The sequence below is a fragment of the Procambarus clarkii genome, chromosome 56 (genome assembly GCF_040958095.1).
Source record: "Procambarus clarkii isolate CNS0578487 chromosome 56, FALCON_Pclarkii_2.0, whole genome shotgun sequence".
Lineage (NCBI taxonomy): Eukaryota > Metazoa > Arthropoda > Malacostraca > Decapoda > Cambaridae > Procambarus > Procambarus clarkii.
The window spans coordinates 27,973,360-27,995,910 of NC_091205.1; the positions used below are offsets into that span (position 1 = coordinate 27,973,360).

Sequence of the window (22,551 nt, forward strand, 5' to 3'; positions counted from 1 at the left end):
TATGCGTGCCGTATATGTTCTCTGTATTCCCTCTATTTCAGCAATCTCTCCTGCTCTGAAGGGGGAAGTGAGTACTGAGCAGTACTCAAAACGGGACAACACAAGTGACTTGAAGAGTACAACCATTGTGATGGGATCCCTGGATTTGAAAGTTCTCGTAATCCATCCTATCATTTTTCTGGCTGTCGCAATATTTGCTTGGTTATGCTCCTTAAACGTTAGGTCGTCAGACATTATTATTCCCAAATCCTTTACATGCTGTTTTCCTACTATGAGTACATTTGATTGTGTTTTGTACTCTGTATTATGTTTAAGGTCCTTAACAACATCGTTGTTGTCGTTGTTAAAGCTTTAGCTACTCAGCTACTTTAGCTACTTTAGCTGGACGAAGTGTCCATGTAGCACGGGCTATGGTGAGCCCGTAATTGAGTTTGGTTATACATGATAATCTTTTTCCTGTGATATTTGGGTCTGAGTTTAAAATGTAGGAGAGGACTTCTCCTTTTTTCCTGCTCATTTATCGCTTCTGTTAGCCATCGGAATCCCGGTTTATTTATAGTCCAAGGGGTGGGGTTCATGTTTGTGGTGGGGTGTGCAGAGTTCCACTTGCAGGTGGGTAGAAAAATCCAGAAAAACCTGAGTCCCGCTTCTACCGCAGAGGGGCCTGGGTTTTGTTCTTAACGAAATCTGGAGAAAAATGTTATTTAGGTATGAGAGACCGTTGTTGCTGGGTGCCCTCTACAATTCTCCGGGTGCCTAACTTGTTTAGGCAGTTTCATCCGGAGGACCAGGTGCACGGGGGTCAGGTGAGATGGGCTTCAGTCCGTCATCTCGGGTCTCAGGTGATCTCGTCTTCCGGTAGCCGTCTCGTGGGGGCTAGACATCAGTGCTGAGGGACCTAGAGAAACAATTCTCTAACAATAGGCACTGTCCCAATAGGCATTGGGACAATAGGCATAGTTTGTTGCCTCTGTGGGGATCTCGTCCAAGGCTGTCAGTCGTAGGCGAAACAGTTTTCCTGCTAGCCTTCCCCATCTAATGAGACGCGAGAGTGTGTAACGATGCCATTCCCCTTAACTCTAACGAGCGGTGAACGACCAAGCAGCAGTTTTCGCAGAAATGCCACACCAAGTTAGGGATACTGAACTCATCCTCTTCTGGGTTCCCCCAGCATTAGAACCCACGTTCTACGATACGAACCCACGTTCACGATAGGGTCCCAAGTCGAAAGAAATCTACAGCACCCCCGCCCGCCTGGTGAGGCGCAGGAGGAGAACCTGAACGCCGCCACACGGAGTGACCCCCAACTAAGGTGTAAACACGGAGCGCCGGCGGTCCACACCCGACACAGCTCCCCTGGCACTTTACAGTGAAGTGCTCCTATACTCGGCGATGACAGTGCTCCCTAGACCTCACGGTGAAGTGCCCACAGGTTCCCCCCCTTACACAGTGCTCCCAGGATTCCCCCCCCCCCCCTCCAAGTGGCAGATGACAGTCCAGGAACACATACTCCAGCGACGTCGGGTTAAACTACCCAGTCCTATATAGACATGCCACTCGCGGGGCTCCGAGATGCAGCACCCCTGCTGGACCTGTCTGGCAAATGCAACTTCTCCAGGTAATAGCCCCGTCTCAGTAAAACCTTCGGACGGTGCCCCCGGCGCACCTAACCTACTCAGGTCCTCGGGACAGTTGAGGTGTCAGGTAAGTGAGGGACGATCAGGGGAAGTGAGGCCCCACACTTGAAAACCTATCCACCGCTGCCCACTGGATGGGGGGGGGGGGTGTAACTTATCCACCGCTGCCCACTGGATGGGGGGGGGGGGGTGTAACTTATCCACCGCTGCCCACTGGATTGGGGGGGGGGGGTGTAACCTATCCACCGCTGCTCACTGGATGGGGGGGGGGGGGTGTAACCTATCCATCGCTGCTCACTGGATGGGGGGGGGTGTAACCTATCCACCGCTGCTCACTGGATGGGGGGGTTTAACCTATCCACCGCTGCTCCCTGGATGGGGGGGGGGTGTAACCTATCCACCGCTGCCCACTGGATGGGGGGGGGGGGTAACCTATCCACCGCTGCCCACTGGATGGGTGGGGGTGGGGTGTAACCTATCCACCGCTGCCCACTGGATGGGGGGGGGGGTGTAACCTATCCACCGCTGCCCACTGGATGGGGGGGGGGTGCAACCTATCCACCGCTGCCCACTGGATGGGGGGGGGGGGGTGTAACCTATCCACCGCTGCCCACTGGATGGAGGGGGGGGGATGTAACCTATCCACTGCTGCCCACTGGATGGGGGGGGGGGTGTAACCTATCCACCGCTGCCCACTGGATGGGGGGGGGGGGTGTAACCTATCCACCGCTGCCAACTGGATGGGGGGGGGTGTAACCTATCCACCGCTGCCAACTGGATGGGGGGGGGGTGTAACTTGTCCACCGCTGCCCACTGGATGGGGGGGGGGGTGTAACCTATCCACCGCTGCCAACTGGATGGGGGGGGGGGTGTAACCTATCCACCGCTGCCAACTGGATGGGGGGGGGGGTGTAACCTATCCACTGCTGCCCACTGGATGGGTGGGGGTGGGGTGTAACCTATCCACTGCTGCCGACTGGATGGGTGGGGGTGGGGTGTAACCTATCCACTGCTGCCCACTGGATGGGTGGGGTGTAACCTATCCACCGCTGCCCACTGCATGGGGGGGGGGTGTAACCTATCCACCGCTGCCCACTGGATGGGGGGGGGGTGTAACCTATCCACCGCTGCCCACTGGATGGGGGGGGGGGGTGTAACCTATCCACCGCTGCCCACTGGATGGGGGGGGGTGTAACCTATCCACCGCTGCCCACTGGATGGGGGGGGGGGTGTAACCTATCCACCGCTGCCCACTGGATGGAGGGGGGGGGATGTAACCTATCCACTGCTGCCCACTGGATGGGGGGGGGTGTAACCTATCCACCGCTGCCCACTGGATGGGGGGGGGGGTGTAACCTATCCACCGCTGCCAACTGGATGGGGGGGGGGGTGTAACCTATCCACCGCTGCCAACTGGATGGGGGGGGGGTGTAACTTGTCCACCGCTGCCCACTGGATGGGGGGGGGGGGTGTAACCTATCCACTGCTGCCCACTGGATGGGTGGGGGTGGGGTGTAACCTATCCACTGCTGCCGACTGGATGGGTGGGGGTGGGGTGTAACCTATCCACTGCTGCCCACTGGATGGGTGGGGTGTAACCTATCCACCGCTGCCCACTGCATGGGGGGGGGGTGTAACCTATCCACCGCTGCCCACTGGATGGGGGGGGGGGTGTAACCTATCCACCGCTGCCCACTGGATGGGGGGGGTTGTAACCTATCCACCGCTGCCCACTGGATGGGGGGGGGGGGGGGGTGTAACCTATCCACCGCTGCCCACTGGATGGAGGGGGGGGGGATGTAACCTATCCACTGCTGCCCACTGGATGGGGGGGGGGTGTAACCTATCCACCGCTGCCCACTGGATGGGGGGGGGGGGTGTAACCTATCCACCGCTGCCAACTGGATGGGGGGGGGGGTGTAACCTATCCACCGCTGCCAACTGGATGGGGGGGGGTGTAACTTGTCCACCGCTGCCCACTGGATGGGGGGGGGGTGTAACCTATCCACCGCTGCCAACTGGATGGGGGGGGGTGTAACCTATCCACCGCTGCCAACTGGATGGGGGGGGGTGTAACCTATCCACTGCTGCCCACTGGATGGGTGGGGGCGGGGTGTAACCTATCCACTGCTGCCGACTGGATGGGTGGGGGTGGGATGTAACCTATCCACTGCTGCCCACTGGATGGGTGGGGTGTAACCTATCCACCGCTGCCCACTGCATGGGGGGGGGGGTGTAACCTATCCACCGCTGCCCACTGGATGGGGGGGGGATGTAACCTATCCACCGCTGCCCACTGGATGGGGGGGGGGGTGTAACCTATCCACCGCTGCCCACTGGATGGGGGGGGGATGTAACCTATCCACCGCTGCCCACTGGATGGGGGGTGGGTGTAACCTATCCACCGCTACCCACTGGATGGGGGGCGGTGTAACCAATCCACCGCTGCCCACTGGATGGGGGGGGGTGTATCCTCGGTCAACCTGTCCTCTTAAAAAAAACGTCGCTTTTGGCCGTTTGCCCGTATGGCCGAATTTGGACGTAATTTGAAAATGAAAAATATGAAAATAAAATTGGTATTTTTTTTCAACAGCAGTAAGTTAAGGGTCCTCCGATAGGTTAGGTGGGCAGGAAATTCTCATAAAGTTTCAAAACGGTATGAAAAACGTGAATTGAAAGTCACCTATTCTAACCTTACAGAGTCGGCCGGACGACTCAAACAGAAAATGGAACAGTACGTCACTTTTGTGAGTCGATTTCATTTCAAATTACGTCCAAATTTGGCCATAGCGCCGCGCATACCAGCCAAAAGTGACGTTATTTTTAACAGGACGGGTTGCCACCGCTGCCCACTGGATGGGGGGGGGGGGGGGGTGTAACCTATCCACCGCTGCCCACTGGATGGGGGTAAATGTAGCCAATATATAACATTGACGATTTATCTACAAAACTAACCCTTGGCTGAATGTACCTTCGCTTAAAAACGGTCAAATTTCACGTGAGATGAGGTGGGAGAGGCTTGCTGCAATGGTGGTATTTGGCAACACAACCACCAACGATTGCTCGTCAGTTTGCACGCTTGCTAGTTGCTTAATTAGCGTCGCAACCCTTCATTTACCTCTCTAAACATCACCAACGTATATTTACTTGATTTTGGCAATGAATGCTCCCTGCAACGGATATTAAATAATAAACTTGACATATGGAGTAGTATTTTATACATTAACGTGATGTCATCAGTCGTCTTGAATAATTCAGATCTTGTAGTAAATAATACATTCTCATCATTTAATTCTAATTAGTCATTTTGGGGAGAATAACGTTATATATGTTATTCTGTTCTGTTCTCTGTTTTGTTTTTTGTTCTGTTCTATGTTCTATTCCCTGTTCTCTATTCTATTCTATGCCCTCTGTTCTGTTCTCTATTCTGTTCTATGTTCTGTTTTATGTTCTGTTCTCTGTTCGGTTCTATGCTCTCTGTTCTATTATCTGTTCTGTTCGGTTACGTTCTCTGCTCAGTTCTCTGTTCTGTTGTCCTTTCTATTCCCTGTCCTGTTCTCTGTTCGGTTCCTTGTTCTGTTCTCCATGTTCTCTGTTCTGCTCCGTTCTCTGTTCCCTGCTCAGTATTATGTTCTCTGTTCTGTTCTCTTTTCTGGTCTCTGTTCTATTCTGTTTTCTGTTCTGTTCTATTCTGTTTTCTGTTCTGTTCTATTTTCTGTTCTGTTCTGTTCTTTATTCAGTTCAATGTTCTGTTCTGTTCTCTTCTATTCTTGGTTCTCTGTTGTGTTCTAGGTTCTCTGTTGTGTTCTAGGTTCTCTGTTGTGTTCTAGGTTCTCTGTTGTGTTCTAGGTTCTCTGTTGTGTTCTAGGTTCTCTGTTGTGTTCTAGGTTCTCTGTTGTGTTCTAGGTTCTCTGTTGTGTTCAAGGTTCTCTGTTGTGTTCAAGGTTCTCTGTTGTGTTCAAGGTTCTCTGTTGTGTTCAAGGTTCTCTGTTGTGTTCTAGGTTCTCTGTTGTGTTCTAGGTTCTCTGTTGTGTTCAAGGTTCTCTGTTGTGTTCTAGATTCTCTGTTGTGTTCTAGGTTCTCTGTTGTGTTCTAGGTTCTCTGTTGTGTTCTAGGTTCTCTGTTGTGTTCAAGGTTCTCTGTTGTTCTAGGTTCTCTGTTGTGTTCTAGATTCTCTGTTGTGTTCTAGATTCTCTGTTGTGTTCTAGATTCTCTGTTGTGTTCTAGATTCTCTGTTGTGTTCTAGGTTCTCTGTTGTGTTGTGTTCAAGGTTCTCTGTGTTACGTTAGGAGAGGAGAATAACATGATATAATGAGGACTGAAGCACGAGTTGGCGTTAATGTGTAAGACACTAGACATAGTTGCCAAATGTTGCTAGTTTTCAATTACTATGGCTGCAACCCATCCTCCGAATTGACAGTAAGGTTTAATACTAAGTGTAATAAGTACATTTCCTTACTGTCATACAATTTTTTTATACTTATTTTTACATGCAAAATATGCTAGGAAATAACAGAAGTACAGACAAAGGCAAAACAAAAGAACAAAGTCAGATGCCCGAAGGGCCACAGAAAAAAACGCAGAACACAGAACATAAAACAGAACATAAAACAGAAATACTTGGTGAAACATATATGCGCTCGGTGATTGTACACTGGTCAACAATACACTGGAATAGTGACGCGTCAACGAATAAGCTGCACTGTCACTTAACATAAATAGTGAAAGGATAATTTTAGCCCTGTAGTCCAGATGTACATTCATATTTCTCCGGAAAGTCTGCCTTCGGAAGCCGGACGCAATACCCCTCCCAAAGACTCGCCATAGCAGGATTAATAAGCGCACGAGGACGCGCCAACACATCCGGAAATCCAGTCATAAATGACTGGGAACCCACACAATATCTGGGCACACAGAGAGCGTCAACACCCGCTACTAGGATTTCTAGTAGGATTTCTATTAGGATTAGGTGATTTCTATTAGAATTTCTAGGATGATTTCTAGAAGGATTTCTAGGGGGTTCCTAGTAGGATTTCTAGTAGGATTCTTAGTAGGGTTTCTAGTAGGATTTCTAGGTGATTTATAGTAGGATTTCTTGGTGATTTATAGTAGTATTTCTAGTAGGATTCCTAGTAGGATTTCTAATATCATATCAAGATAATTCCTAATACGATTCCTAGTAGGATTTCTAGTAGGATTCCTAGGATTTCTAATAATATTTCTAGATAATTTCTAATACTATTCCTAGTAGGATTTCTAGTAGAATTTCTAGTAGGATTCCTAGTACTATTTCTAATAGGATTTCTAAGAAATTCCTAGTAGGATTTCTAGGTGATTTCTAGTAGGATTTTAGGTGATTTCTAATAGAAGATCTAAAATTCCTAGTAGGATTCCTAGTAGGGTTTCTAGTAATTGGCATATTTTTGGTATAAAAAGTCGTAATTTCAAACTGCGAATAAGTGCAGAGAGCCAGAATTTGGGTCCAAAATATGGCTCAGGTATCGAATTTCGGATGTTTGGGATATTTTGAAAACTGCAGTGGGGTTTGGGCAAAATGTGACCCACAGCCGCTCTCAGTAATTGGCATATTTTTGGTATAAATAGTCGTAATTTCAAACTACGAATAAGTGCAGAGAGCCAGAATTTGGGTCCAAAATATGGCTCAGGTATCGAATTTGGGATGTTTGGGATATTTTGAAAACTGCAGGGGGGTTTGGGCAAAATGTGACCCACAGCTGCTTCAGTAATTGGCATATTTTTGGTATAAATAGTCGGAATTTCAATTTGCGAATAGGTGCAGAGAGCTAGAATTTGGGTCCAAAATATGGCTCAGGTATCGAATTTGGGATGTTTGGGATATTTTGAAAACTGCAGGGGGGTTTGGGCAAAATGTGACACACCGCTGCTTTCAGTAATTGGCTAATTTTTGGTATAAAAAGTCGAATTTTCACACTGCGAATAGGTGCAGAGAGCCAGAATTTGGATCCAATATATGGCTCAGGTATCGAATTTGGGATGTTTGGGATATTTTGAAAACTGCAGGGGGAGTTTGGGCAAAATGTGACCCACCGCCGCTTTCAGTAATTGGCAGATTTTTGGTATAAAAATTCGGAATTTCAAACTGCGAATAGGTGCAGAGAGCCAGAATTTGGATCCAATATATGGCTCGGGTATCGAATTTGGGATACTTTGAAAACAGCAGGGGGGTTTGGGCAAAATGTGACCCACCGCAGCTTTCAGTAATTGGCAGATTTTCGGTATAAAAAATCGGAATTTCAAACTGTGAATAGGTGCAGAGAGCCAGAAATTGGGTCCAAAATATGGCTCAGGTATCGAATTTGGGATGTTTTGGATATTTTGAAAACTGCAGGGGGGTTTGGGCAAAATGTGACCCGCCGCCGCTTTCAGTAATTGGCATACCCCTTGCCAACAGGTGTCTAGGGGTAAAGGGAATAAAACACTGCATAACTTGGGGAAACAATGTATCTACGCTAAGGTTGACAAACATAACAATTAAATAATACATATAATAGTCAGAAATATTCTTTAGCATGCAATAATATAAATAAAATCCTTATTGAGCAATGAGCAAACACACCAGCACATGAATTCTAATTTGGGAAAATACACAATCATCTAACCAGAGAATTAACCGAGTATTAGCTAAAATAACCATTACCAAGGACTTAACTTAAAACATGTCTCCTCTCGACCAAAGCTGCCAGCCTCTGCCCAAGCGTCGGATCCCAGGGCAGGCGTCTACCACAATATCAACTAAACATCCACATAAACTATTGTAGAAATTCTACTAACAAAATGTAGTACTAATATTCATATCATTATTAATCATAAGAGTATATAATAATGTTACATTACTCAATATAATTTACTGGCAAACAATAATAAGAATTAGTCAAGGTTGAACTATACTCACTCGCTTGACATCAAGTTCCCACACTGGCCACATCCAAATATGGTCAACCCCCCACACGGAGAAACCAACATGAAAATACTTGCAAAAGCCTCATACAATATAATGCAACTCAGGCACACAACAGCATGCTACAATATATAACATACAAGAATCTAATATCATCCAACTGGATACTATAATAATTATAGAACAAGACAATAGTAATATAAGCATCAAGAGTAATGTTAGAATCCTAGTAAGATTCGTAACAGCAGGACTCGGGGTCGAAGGTGTCACTTACATACAGATACATAAGAGAGATACATAATAGGGAGGATAAATACATAGGGATAGGATACATACATAGGGAGAGATACATAATAATTTACACGTGGAAAATAATTGAGGGGCTGGTCCCAAACCTGCACACAGAAATAACATCACATGAGACCAGGAGGCATGGCAGGATGTGCAGAATACCCCCGTTGAAAAGCAGAAGTGCAACAGGTACTCTGAGAGTACCTGTTGCACCTCACCTTGATAGAGTACTCTGGTACTCTATCAACATCAGAGGCCCGAGACTGTTCAACACGCTTCCGCTACACATACGGGGCATAACTGGCCGACCCCTCAGTGTTCAAGAGAGAACTGGATAAGCACCTCCAAAGGATACCTGATCAACCAGGCTGTGACTCATACGTCAGGCTGCGAGCAGCCGCGTCTAACAGCCTGGTTGATCAGTCCAGCAACCAGGAGGCCTGGTCGACGACCGGGCCGCGGGGACACTAAGCCCCGGAAGCACATCAAGGTAACCAAGGTACTCTACAGGGAGCATAACGGAGGCAAAAACATTGAGCGTTGCCCTGAGACAAGGGGACAGAGCAACCTTCAAACTCTGAAAAAGTGAGTGGGGACGCAGGGGTCGCATCCATTGGACCCCTTTCACCCCTACAGGGCTTCCCAGGGCCCTAAGACTGGTTTTGTTAAGGGTAAGCCCAGCCAGGGTACTGCTAACTGGCACCCAAGTCTACCAAACAAATTTCTAAAACTGAACCCCCGGGACGTGTCCACACACGGGGGAACCACCGAGCCCAGGAGGTCAAGATCCTAATATAACAGGGGGCAGGGGAACAAAAGGAGGCCCCCCCCCCCACAGAACTAGGTACAAAAGCAGGCCCCCCCCACTAGGTACAAAAGCAGGCCCCCCCCCCACTAGGTACAAAAGCAGGCCCCCCCCCACTAGGTACAAAAGCAGGCCCCCCCCCCCACTAGGTACAAAAGCAGGCCCCCCCCCCCACTAGGTACAAAAGCAGGCCCCCCCCCACTAGGTACAAAAGCAGGCCCCCCCCCCCACTAGGTACAAAAAAAATGAACAGAAAAATCCTGCAAGAGGACAACGTACCCGGAAGGAACAGAGCCGGCCACTGTAATATGTGAAAACTAGCTGCGCAGTACCCTGTGCTCCTACCAGTGCAAAAACTACCAGTTACTCCAAGGTTAAAAGCGAGGAGGAAACCCCCCCAACACTCCCAGGGTGGTCAATTACCGAGCAGCAAAAGACCAACAGAGGTAGTTCCCAAGGTTCCTTGTGGAAGATAACCCCAGTCCCCAAGGGCTGGGGCACTCAGTACTCAGTTCAAGGCACTCGGGGAAGGGAACCCTAAGCACATGCAGCCCGAGTACCTGTGAATATTAGATTATTACTCCCTGCTCACACGCCACTGTAAGAGCAGTACTGAACACAAGGCATAGCACAACAGAGAGAATCTGGAGCTGGAGCCACACGACTGAGCCTTGTCACATCAGCCGAGAACTGGGGTGTGGATCGCTGGCATGAGGAGTCTGGGGCTCCCCCTTCCCCCTCCCGGGGGTGGGGGAGCTGCACAGACAAGTGACACGGCACATGTGACATCATGCTCGTTTTCATTTGGGGGAGTTCAGTCCAGTCGTTAGTTTCAGTAGTGGTTTTAACCAGAAGAGGGGCTTGTTTTGAGGCGCTTGCCTTTCTGGGTGCCTGGCCTGGTCAATGGCAGACATAGAATGCTCCAAATCACATGTGCAGTTCTATAGGCCATTGCTCCTCGTGCCTCTCTGAGGGGGCCAGGTTCTGGCTCGTGGTCCCTGGTAGGCCTAAAACTTCATTCACACTGATGCCAAAGTCTAATAATACTGTATACATATCTGCTTGGATAGCTCTAGGGAGCCTCCGGGCTCTCACCTAGAAAATGACGTTTCATTACATTCAAAGCTGGGTTTTTATTGTTTTGTGTGATGGAACTAAAAAGGAGTTCCCAGAAACCTTGGCGAGATGAGAAGGCTCAACTGTATCTACACTCAAATTGAAAGGGACAACCCTCGTAGCTGAAGGAAGGGATATCCCAAAGAAAAACCCCAACCCTAAACCTGCTACTGGGCCAGGGGCAGGGGGAAAAAGAGAAGGGCAAACTCCCTGCCCAAAGGAGAAAGAAGGAAAAGGAGGTATGGACAAAATCACCGCCTATTCCATGAGACAAGCATCATTTGCTAGCCCCGGACCTCAAACCGGGGACACAACCTTGACTGCTGCAATCCAGGAACTAAAGACACCAGCAGTTGCTGCCAGAAGCCCCTCCAAAATTGGCAGAGTAGAGCAACTTGAAGGGAGCATCCCCTTCATGACTCAAGGCCAAAGTTGTCACAGACCCAACAGGTAGCAGTGGAGGCAGACAAACTGAACATTGCCACAAAGCATGGATGGTGCGCAACCCAGAAATTTGCTCGAAGTGAGAGCAGGGATGGTGGATGGATCACAAGGACCATCAAACCCATAAGGGGTTTACCAGGGCTTGCAGGGTGAATGTTCCCTGCAGGTATGCCCAGGCACTGTTATCGCCATGCTGGTAACTCCTATATAATTGTATAGGTTTCCCTATTAGCACCCAATACCACCAGAAAGAGCAAGAGAGAAACCAAAAAGGGGGAGCATCCATGCCTAGACACTAGGTAAATCTAATAAGTCAGGAATGGCACAAATAAACCCCCCTTAGAGGAATGGGGGCACAATGAAAAATAAAGGCCATAAAAGGACCGAATTACAAATTAAGTACCACTAACTCTCAAGATACCCGACCGTGGAACAAAGGAGAATAGCAGACCAAACCATGTATGGTAATCTGGAAGGCCTACCTCAGTGCGCCCCACCAGCATATAAACACACTCGACCCAAGGAGAGACTGACAGTCCAAGACAATAAGCTTACCTTCAGGGCGAGAGCCACCACAAGCATGGAGACCCCTTTAGGGAGTGAACCCTGACAGCGCAAGGACAGCACTTAATGAGCGCACATGGAAGGTAGCCCTGGGCACATGCAGCTCCAAGAACACTAAACTCGTGGCTCACGTTGCACAACCATACACAGAAAAAGCCTCGAGGGCAAAACACCACTGAGCTGAAACCAAGACCAGAGTCAGAACAATGAGAGAGGAACTAGGCACATACATATCAGCATTAGAACTGAGGGTGGAGCAGTTGGCTGACACCTGACTGCCTCCCTCCTTCCCCCAAATGTTGAGGAAGGTGGAGGCAAATGAGCTAGCTCAAGTTTCATGAATTTTCAATTGTTTGTTTACATTGTTGTTCATTTGGTGGTTTTGAGGCTGTGGTCTATTTTGTTGCATTGACTTTCTGGGTGCCTTGCTTTGGTGGTGGCAAACAGAAATAAGTTGACAAATTTTTTTCATAACTGCCTTTGCTCCCTGCACCTGTGAGGTGGGTCAGGTTCTGTCAATACGAACTCCACAACTGATGGCACCTTGTAGTTTGGCACTATATCAGTATAGTAGCTTCAGGGAGCCACTAGGGGCTTTCCCCTGAAAAAAATAGGTTGTGGAAATAATAAGACTCAAATAGTAGTTATATCATCTAAGACTAGCCGGTGTGGAACTGTTCCAGGTCTAAAACAAACTTACTTGTTGATCCACACCTTAATCTCTGAACCATTTAGGTTTAAGGTGTTCCACTCAATACAATAATTTAGTGATGTTTGCAATGCTGGACAGTTCTTAGAATTATGATACTGAGGATATAACAGTTAATGTGTTTCTTTTTTCTCCTGTGCAGGAACGTAATGTGGAAGTGTTAGTCTGCTACGAGGCCTATGATGTAGTAGTTCTCATGCAGCTACGGGAATTCACTAACAGGAAAATTGTTTCTGTAGAGAAAGAAAAGCGTCAGGATAAAGAAGCAGTTGATTATGAAGGAAGTAAGAAACTTAACAACTTTTGTATAACTTTTCTAACTGGCTGCTAAGAAGACAGAAAAAACATTGTTCATGAGTTTTTATTCATTTTTTGGTGAAAATTTAAAAAAAATTCTGATATTACTGCTAATTCCCCTCCTGTTTAAATTTGTATATTAATGTGAAATAACTGGTGTCCCATAATTTTCTGTTCTCGTAAGTTTCCAATTGTCTACATTCATCTACAATCTGGATTAATTAAAATTCCATAATGCCCATTGAATCTTTGCACACAAGTGCATTCAAATCATTAATTTGATTTTTAATACTGCTTTTGTTATTGTATTTTCTGTGAGGAAAATTGTCAGCTCTCTGAAGCTATCACACTGAATAAGTGCCATACTACTAGGTGTCATCAGTTGCAGAGTTCTGTTGGCCTTCTGTGGACTATGAGAAAAAAGTCAACTACGGGCTCACCATAGCCCGTGCTACTTGGAACTTTTTGTTCCAAGGAACGAATCTTATACAACAAAACAACTATGAGCCAGCTCCTGCTCCCCCCCCTCAGAGAGGAGCAGGGAGCAATGGCCTGTGAACACTTTAAATAAATGTAAAGTTTATCATCTTTTCCACCATCCAAGGGAAGACTCCTAGCAAGATAAGCAAATCAAAACAGACTACCGCATGGTTAAAACGAAACCGTAGACTAAAATTTCCCAAACGAACTCCCCCACAATGAAAACAAAATGTTGTAAAATTAGCCCCCCCCCTTTACTAGTCTGCCCCCCCCCCCTCCCCCTTCTTCACTAGTCTGCCACCCCCCCTCCCCCTTCTTCACTAGTCTGCCCCCACCCACCTGCCTGGGTCAGCCAGGGCATGCAGAGTCTAGTTCTATACTGATGTCCGGGCCTGGTAGTCACTTTGCTCTGGCATCCCGTTTTCTTTGGTGTTTTTGCTTTTGAGGCGGTGTGTTCCTATAGGGATGTGTGCGTGAGCCAGGTGTTTAGTGTACTGGAACTGCATGTGCTCAGGGTTTCCTTCCCTGTGCGCTCTGTAAGTACTAGCCTTGCATGGTGAAGGTTATCTTTCCCTGGGGGCATTCAGTCAACACTCCTTTCAGGGGGGCTTCCTCACTTGTGGTGGTCCTCGCCCTTAAGGTAAACCTTTAATCTGTGTTATTAAATAAATTAAATATATTAAAGCCTTTAATAAGTAAATCTGTGACTTTGTTTTTCCTTGGTTTGGGAGTGTTTTGGTTGGTGGGGGCATTGTGGTCTGTGTGACCAGTTATTTTGTTAAAACAAGCTGTGCCGAAGCTTCTCCCAGGCTACCCCCTCCCCGCTCAGCTCGTTGTCGCCGTGTGGGGGCTTCGTGGGCGGCTGCCGGAGTGTGATGCTCCTTCGGACAGTCCTCTGTCCTTTTCTAGCCTTGTGCTCCTGCTGCCGTCCTCTCCAATTCTGCTGGGCACCTTTTCCTTTTCCTTCTGTTTCGTTTTTCTCCCCCCTCTTCTCCTATCTGCTTGCCGTTTCCTGCCGACCTTTTGCTCGTTCTGGTTCTTCCATGGACTTCTTCTATTTTGACGCCCGGGTGCTTGAGGAGGCATACTCATGCACCCGTAGAACTGCAGTACCCGACGTCGAGAGCGAGGGGAACCTTTTATTGTCAATCCCCACTTCGTCACTGAACCCGATCTCGACGGACTGTCGGTTTCTTAAGGTGGCGTTTGTGGGGCGTATACTCACGACGCACCCCTAGGAGGCCCCGACAAGATCGGCGATAGCTTCTTGTTGGGTGTCCTGCCTCTAATTGTGGCTCCATGGTGGGTGTGGGGGCACATTCGTGAGTGAATTTTTCTTTTCGTCACGATGAAAACCCCTGTTTCGGCTGCTTCTGGCTTCCCTTCTCAGGCTCGTGGGGTGGGCGACCAAGCCCCCGAGTCGGTCCGTATTGGAAGACCGGGCTCTGTAGCCTCCGCTGCATTGGGCCCCGACCTTGCTCCTCCTTTGGCCTCTCTGACTCCTTCCCCTGGCTCCCTTCCCTCCTCTGTGGTTGGGTCGAGCCCCAAGCCCCCAGTGGTGACTACCTCGTCCCCTGGCGCGGCTCCTTCTCTAGTTGTAACTACTGCGCCTTTTCACCCCTCTCTCTCTCTGGGGGTTCTCACCGCCGTCCTCGTCACGGCCGCCCTCGCTCGATTCCTTCCAGTTCTGCTACCTATCAAGCCTTGTTTGGTCCCGCTTCGTGGGCCAAATATTTTGATCTCCTCCCTCTTGATTCTGCGCCTCCTGACAATTTCTCCCTTCATCGACATCTCATTGATTCCGTGGATGCCTCCATTACTTTCAACCCCACTCGTCTCGGTACACGTGTCGTTGCTGCTCCTTCTCAGGATGCTGCTTCCCGCTTGGCTGCCTTGTCCTGCCTTGGCGAGACCCCCGTTCGGGTCTCGAAAAACGCTCAGTTGAATGCCAGTGTTGGCACTATTTTGCTCCCGCCCCATGTTGCAACCGGTGTTCGGGACCTGCGCGACTGCCACGACGATATTCGACATATCCTCGCTGCCCAGGGCCATTCTATTCTCCAGGTGGACACGTTTACTCGTCCCCCTCGTGGTAGTCGCCGTCAACCCCTCCGGGTTGTGAAGATTACCTTTGATGGTAGGACCCTTCCACCCTCTGTCATTCTTGCTGGTGCCAGGTGCTCTGTCCAGGAGTACATTCCTTCTCCTCGGCTCTGCAACAAGTGCTGGAGGTTTGGGCATGGTGCCCTCCGCTGCTCCGGGACTGTCTCTCTCTGTCCTTTGTGTGGTGGCGAAGGTCACTCTAAGTCGGAGTGCACTTCTCCCCAGGCTCGTTGCCTCAACTGCGGTGAGGCCCATCCTACCTTCTCCCGTGCGTGTGTCCATTACAAGCTTGAGGCAGCCGTCCTCAACCTGAAGCACCGGGAGCGTTTATCTTTTCCTGAGGCGAGGCGCCAGGTTCGCCGGCTCCCGCCTTATGCTAATATCTCTTATGCTCGCGTGTTGCGCTCTTCCTCTCCTCGTCCTTCCCGCCTTCCTCAGACTCACAACCGTTTCCGGGCCTTGGACCCTGATGCGCCCACTGCCCCCTCCTCTGTTCCTTCGGGTTCTCTCCCGAAGGATCCTCCTCCTGGTCCTCTGTCTGGGGTTCCCCTTCCTTCTACCCGGTCTGTCGTGTCTTCTGTGTCTTCTTCCTCGTCCCCCTCCGGTCCTCCTTCCCATCCTCTTCCTCCATCTATCAGCTCTCCCCACCGCCTGTCGGTGCGGGCGGATGTCCATCGCTCTCCTACCGGCCGTCGTGTGTGCTCTCGTTCGGCTTCTCCGGTTGAGACACTGGAATCCGTTGCCCGGTACGTAGTTGCTGGGACACCGGTCTCTTTAAGTCAGAAGCGTAAGCCTGGCTCCTCTCCTTCCTCTTCCCCGGCGGGTAAGAAGGCTTCGCTTTCTTCCTCAGCTCCTCCTTCTGGCTCTGTTGCTCCTTCCCCTCCCGTTTCCGTGCTTGCGCCCCCTGTTCCTGCTATGGAGGTTTCTTTGGACCCTGCTTCCCTTTCGGTTGCTGCTCTTGCTGGGGTGCGCTCCCCTCTTTCTACTCCCCCTCCTCCTGCTGCTGTCCTTGACGGATCCTCTCCGTTGTCTCCTCCTCTTCCTCCTCCTCCTCCTCCTCCGGACCCTGCCCGCCCACCTCTGATCTGTTCTCCCGTTTCCTTCCCTCCGTCTTTGCTCAGTTTACCCATGCCCCCTAACCCTGACTTTGCTGACCCTGATCCCGACCCTGATATTCTTTAACGTGCTCTGTTGCTCTTTCGCCTTTGTTTCTTCCTTGTTCTCTGTTTTTGTCCTTTCTCTTCTCGTCGTTGTCCATTCTTCAATGGAACGTTCGAGGTTATTACGCCAATTTCCTCGAACTCCAACTTCTGGTTTCGCGGTTTTCGCCCCTTTGTGTCTGTCTCCAGGAGCCAATGCTTGGTGCTCGTCCTGGTCGTTTTCGTGGCTATTCCTTTCTCTCCCCCCCCCCCAGCCATTGCTGGGGCTTCTAATTCTTCTGCTCTCTTGATTCGGGCTGATGTTCCCTTTGTTCCTTTACTTTTTCCTTCGCCTCTCCATTGTTCTGCTGCTCGTATCTTTGTGGGGAAATGGTACACAGTTTGTTCCATTTATCTCCCCCCGAGTGTCCCGATCTCTCTTCCTGATTTGAAACACCTCCTAGACTCCTTGCCGGAGCCTGTGCTCCTGCTGGGTGACTTCAATTGTCGTCATTCTCTTTGGGGTGACGTTCTGACGAATACCCGGGGTCGCCTCCTTGAGCCGTTTCTCCTCTCTTCTTCCCTGTCCCTTCTGAATTAAGGTGAGCCCACTCATTTGGACTCTCGAACTCGCACCCTTTCTTGTCTTGATCTTTCTCTCTGCTCTTCTTCTCTTTACTTAGATTTCACGTGGCAGGTTCTTGATGACCTCCATGGAAGTGATCATTTCCCCATCCTTGTTTCTTTTTTCTCTTTTCGCCCTTCCCTCTCTTTCCCTAGGTGGCAGTTTGCTAAGGCAGACTGGACCCTATTTTCCCTCAGTGCTACTCTCTCTGACCTCTCCCTTCTGCCCCTCTCTCGCGCTCTCCTCCTTTTTCATGACACTGTCTTCGACGCTGCCCTCCGCTCTATTCCTCGCTCTTCCTCTCGGGGTCCACGGAAGTGCGTTCCCTGGTGGAATGCCGACTGTGCTCGGGCTGTCCGCTGTAAGCGTGCAGCCTGGAAGAAGCACCGCCGTAGGCAGACGACCGATTCTTTTCTTTTCTTTCGGAAAGCGAGTGCGGTGGCCCGTAGGGCCATCCGTACGGCTAAACGTGAATGTTGGGCATCTTATGTCTCGACAATTACGTCCGAAACCCCTCTGGCCCAGATCTGGAAGCGTATCCGCAAGATAGCGGGTAAGTTCGTTCCCGATGTTTCACCGGTCCTTCACCTCCATGATACTCTTGTGGCGGACCCGTTGCAGGTCGCTTCCGAACTGGGTTCCCACTTTTCTTCTGTTAGCTCTGGTCTTCATCTTCCCCAATCTTTCCTTCTTCGTAAACCTGTCCTTGAGTCTCGTCCTTTAGATTTCTGCACTCATCTTCAGCTTCCCTATAATGATCCCTTCTCTCTCTCTGAACTTCGTTCTGCCCTGGCCCTCTGCGGTTCTACGGCGGCGGGCTCCGATGGTATTCATTATGAGATGCTTCGCCATCTCCCTCCGAGCACGTCTCAGTATTTACTGAGTCTGAATAATCGGATCTGGGAGTCGTCCTCAGTCCCTGAGGACTAGCTCGATGCCGTTGTCCTCCCTGTTCGCAAACCGGGGTCTCTGGGTACTTCCCCTAAGGACTTTCGCCCTATTGCTCTCACAAGTTGTGTCTGCAAACTCTTTGAACGTATGGTTAACGTTCGTCTGATGTGGTTCCTGGAACACCATCACCACCTCTCCCCTTCTCAATTTGGTTTCCGCAAGAGCCGCAGCACGACAGATGTCCTGGTGAACTTGGAGGTCTATATTCGTACTGCTTTTGCTGCGAAGACCTCCGTTGTTGCTGTCCTTTTTGACCTAGAAAAGGCTTACAACACCACTTGGCGTTATCATATCCTATCTCAACTTCATTCTTTTGGCCTTCGTGGTCATCTCCCTCTCTTTCTCCGCAGCTTCCTCTCTCGTCGTTCCTTTCGGGTGCGCCTTGGTACCGCGCTGTCTCCCTCTTTTCAGCAATACGAAGGTGTGCCCCAGGGTAGTGTTCTGAGCACTACTCTTTTTCTGGTTGCCCTCAATGGTCTTCTTTCCTCTCTTCCTTCTGGTGTCTTCTCCGCTCTCCATGTCGATGATCTTACCCTTTGTTGTCAGGGTGATGATTCGCCTCTCCTTCAACGCCGGCTTCAACTTGCAATTGATGCCGTGTCGTCTTGGGCCACAGGTCATGGCTTCAAGTTCTCTACTTCTAAGACTTGTGCCATGACTTTTACGCGGAAACGGGTTGTTCTTCGTCCCTCTTTGTCACTTTATGGTCATCCCCTTGAATACAAAGATTCCGCGAAGCTTTTGGGGTTATTCCTTGACACTCGTTTGTCTTGGTCTCCCCATATCTCTTACCTCCGTGTTGAGTGCTCTAAGGCCCTTACCCTCCTTCGGGTCTTGTCCCATACTTCTTGGGGGGCAGATAGGCGCACTCTCCTTGCTTTACATTCCTCTCTCGTCCTGTCTAAGCTCGATTATGGTTGCCCTGCTTCCTCGTCTGCTTCTCCTTCTACTCTTCGCCGTCTTGATGCTTTGCACCATACTGGGTTGCGCCTCAGTTCTGGTGCCTTTCGTTCGACTCCCGTCCTTAGCTTGTATGTTGACACTGGCTTCCTGTCTCTCCAGGACCGCCGTGATCGCTACTGTCTTCGCTATCTTGCGCTGTCCTTGCAACATCCTTCCTCTCGCCTCTGTCGTGCTTTAACTTTTACCCCTCCTGCGGTTCCTGTTCCTCTTCACCACCTCCCTCTTTCTGTCCGGTTATCTCGCCTACAGGATTCTCTTTCCGTTCGAATTTCTGGTGTTTCTCGTCGTGTTGTTCCTTCTTTGCCCCGTGGAGGGTCCCTCTTCCGCGGTTTTGTACATCCTTGACTCGTATCACTAAAGCTTTTACCCCTCCTACGGTTCTAAAACGCCTTTTCCTTGAGCACTTTTCTTCTCGCTCCCGCTCCGTTTCTGTCTTCACCGATGGGTCTAAGTCAGCGGACGGTGTTGGCTACTCTGTTGTTTTTCCTGATCGCACTTATATGTGTCGCTTGCCTCCGGAGACTAGCATCTTTACAGCGGAACTTTATGCTATTCTCTATGCTCTTCGTCTCCTGCTTTCTCGTTGTCAGTCTTCCTTTGTGGTTGTTGTTGACTCTCGTAGTGCCCTCATGGCTCTCGGGTGCTTTAATCCAGTTCATCCAGTAGTTGTCGAGATCCAGCATTGGCTGTTTCTCGTTCACAGTAAATTTAAGTCGGTTGAGTTTTGTTGGGTTCCCAGCCATATTGGCGTGTCTTTAAATGAGCGTGCGGATGCTGCCGCTAAGGAAGCTGTCCGCTCTTGTCCCATCTCTCGTAAAGGCATTCCGTATTCCGACTTTTACCCGGTTATCCATTCCTCAGTCCTTACCCGTTGGCAGGCTTCTTGGTTGTCTGTTACTGGTAACAAGCTACGTACTCTTAAATGTTGTGTTTCCTCGTGGCCGTCCTCCTTCCACCGTAACCGGCGGTGGGAAACAGCTCTGGCGAGGTTGCGTATTGGCCATACTCGCTTAACCCATGGTCACTTGATGGAGCGCCGCCCTGCTCCTTATTGTCCTAGTTGCATTGTCCCTCTTACGGTCGTGCATGTCCTTCTTGAATGTCCTGACTTCCAGGACGAGCGTGTGTCTTGCTTTCCGACCGCCCCTCGCGGTCACCTGTTCCTCGATAGAATTCTTGGTGACTCGGATACTTTTGATATCGTTCGCCTTATGCGTTTTTGTTCTCGTATTGGCATCCTTGGTGATATTTAGCGCCCTCTGATTATTTTGCGTATTTGATGGTGCTACATAGCCTTCCCGGTTTGGTGCCTTCTTTTGATAATTACTTACTTACTTACTTCTCCCAGGCTACTCATACTCCTGCTGGGGGGGGGGGGGGTATTTTCATACTCATGCATGGTATTTTTATTCAGGAGCTGGATATTTCATACCTGTACGTTTTTAGACTTGGGTTCGACTCCCTCTCAATTTTGCTTTCTGGGTTCCTTTGGGTTTCCCTGGGGGTAGGCATCTTTCTGGAGGTTTCTGTCCTCATGTCTTTCCCTTTGGAGGAGCATGAGGTTCTGTTGTGTGGCCCTATAAAAATAATGTATTGGGAATTGCAAGTCACTCTGTTACTCACATGTGTCTAAGAGTCGTACAGTACCTGTCTATTGATAGGTTAACCTTAATATTTTGTGATTGCATTATGGCTATTTGTCCAAACATACAGTACTAAATTTATTTATAATTATTGATGGAAGAATCACCCAGTCAATTTCTGATGTTATGTATTCTTGAAGCGTTTAGTGGTGTATTATTCCATCTGTCTTGCAGTCAAAGATGCTCTGATTAAAGTGGTTTTTAGCTTGACATATTTGACGAAAGCTCAATTTGTTGTAATCTACAGGCTGGGAAGATGTACACCAAAGGACAGATGGTGTACCCAGACAAGAGGAAGGGTTTGGTGTATCTGTACCAAGCAGATGATTCCCTTATGCATTTCTGTTGGAAGGACCGTGGCACTGGAACAGTTGAAGAGGTTTACTTTACATCAATTTACACCATTTACATCAATTGAAAGGCAAGGCAGTTTTATTTGCCAAGCACTTGCATGTATAGATTGTCAAAAGCTTAATTATTTATATTTTGAATTGAAATGTGGCTTGAAAGCATAAATGTTAAAGTAAGCTGTTATTTTTCAGGATCTGATTATTTTCCCTGATGACTGTGAATATAAGCGTGTGTCACAGTGCACCACTGGTAGAGTTTATGTACTCAAGTTTAAATCGTCAAGCAGACGACTCTTCTTTTGGATGCAGGTAAAAAAAAATAGTGTACTTGTATATGATATTGAATTTGTGGTTGTTGATAAATTGTTATAGAAGGGCAAAATGTATTGGCAAGTAAAGACTAGTAGTTTTAAAGTAGAAATTGTTAAGTACTGTAGTAGGTGTTTACATTTACAGCAAATAACTCGATATAAATGACATGTGGCACATCATGACCTTCCACAATATTGGCGTACTTTAAGGTTTTGCCTCCATAGGTGGTAAGATTGCTGAACTAACCAATGGTAATTTGTCTAATGTGCCGAGGGCTCGATGGTGCATTGTGAATTGGTGTTTACAATAATGTGCTGGAAGGTAATGCTCCATCTATAGCAGATAATAAAACATATATACAGTATAGAGACCATTTTGGTAATCATACCCAAGCAGGTTGTATTATAAATGCAACAATTTTTTTTTTTTTTTTTTACTTTAGGTGCCCAAGACGGACAAGGATGATGAGCAGTCTCGCAAAGTGAATGAACTACTCAATAATCCACCAGCTCCAGGGTCACAGCGCCCATCTGGTTCAACTGCAAATCCTGCTCTGGGATCGGAAATTACCAATTTAAGGGATTCTGATATCCAGAATCTGTTTGGGAATATTTCGCAACAGCTGATGCAGATCTTGGGAAGTGGAATGTCCAGTTTGGCAACACTGCTTGGTCCAGGGTTAGTTTATTATATAAATATGTATTGAGACAACCTTGTATAAATATTTCTTTAAATAGTTTATTAGCTAGTTTGACAAGACTTTAACCAGTAGTAGTAGTGAACTTAACAGAGTATTGAAAGAAATTTGGCATGTCATTTTAGTGTAGAAAAGTATAAATATTATAAAACTAAACACAAATGTGGCAGAAATGCTTTCAGAAAGCAAGTAATTTGAGATTTGGGAGCATTTTCTATTAAGCGTACAGTATTTATGTTGTAATTTGAAATGCTTCGTTTGATTGGTTGAGAACAAGGGTTTGGACTGTCAAGTTTTGGTATAGAATTTGCCGAGTACTATAGAGCTGTGTTCATAATGGCAGACATGTTAAAGTAAATAGTGTTGTTTAAATAATGTGTTTGGATATATGTTTTCAAATATGTATTTTGGGCTTGTACTGGTACTTGTACTTTTGATTCTCCCCCTTGTTTTATTTTCATTGAAAAACATCATAAATGTTGAAC

General features: G+C 48.4%; 1 protein-coding gene across 3 annotated transcripts in view; it reads left to right on the forward strand.

Moving 5' to 3' along the window:
* The first annotated feature begins 1,165 nt into the window (after positions 1-1,165).
* LOC123770904 (proteasomal ubiquitin receptor ADRM1-like) overlaps positions 1,166-22,551 on the forward strand; it is a 30,562-nt gene continuing 9,176 nt past the window's right edge. The window contains exons 1-5 of one of the 3 annotated variants that reach the window (XM_069305995.1): positions 1,166-1,618; positions 12,649-12,790; positions 20,955-21,086; positions 21,250-21,366; positions 21,812-22,047. In XM_069305995.1, coding sequence (XP_069162096.1) covers positions 12,782-12,790; positions 20,955-21,086; positions 21,250-21,366; positions 21,812-22,047 — 494 coding nt within the window. In that variant the 5' untranslated portion in view covers positions 1,166-1,618; positions 12,649-12,781. The other 2 variants (XR_011223083.1, XM_069305996.1) reach the window with 2 other exon arrangements.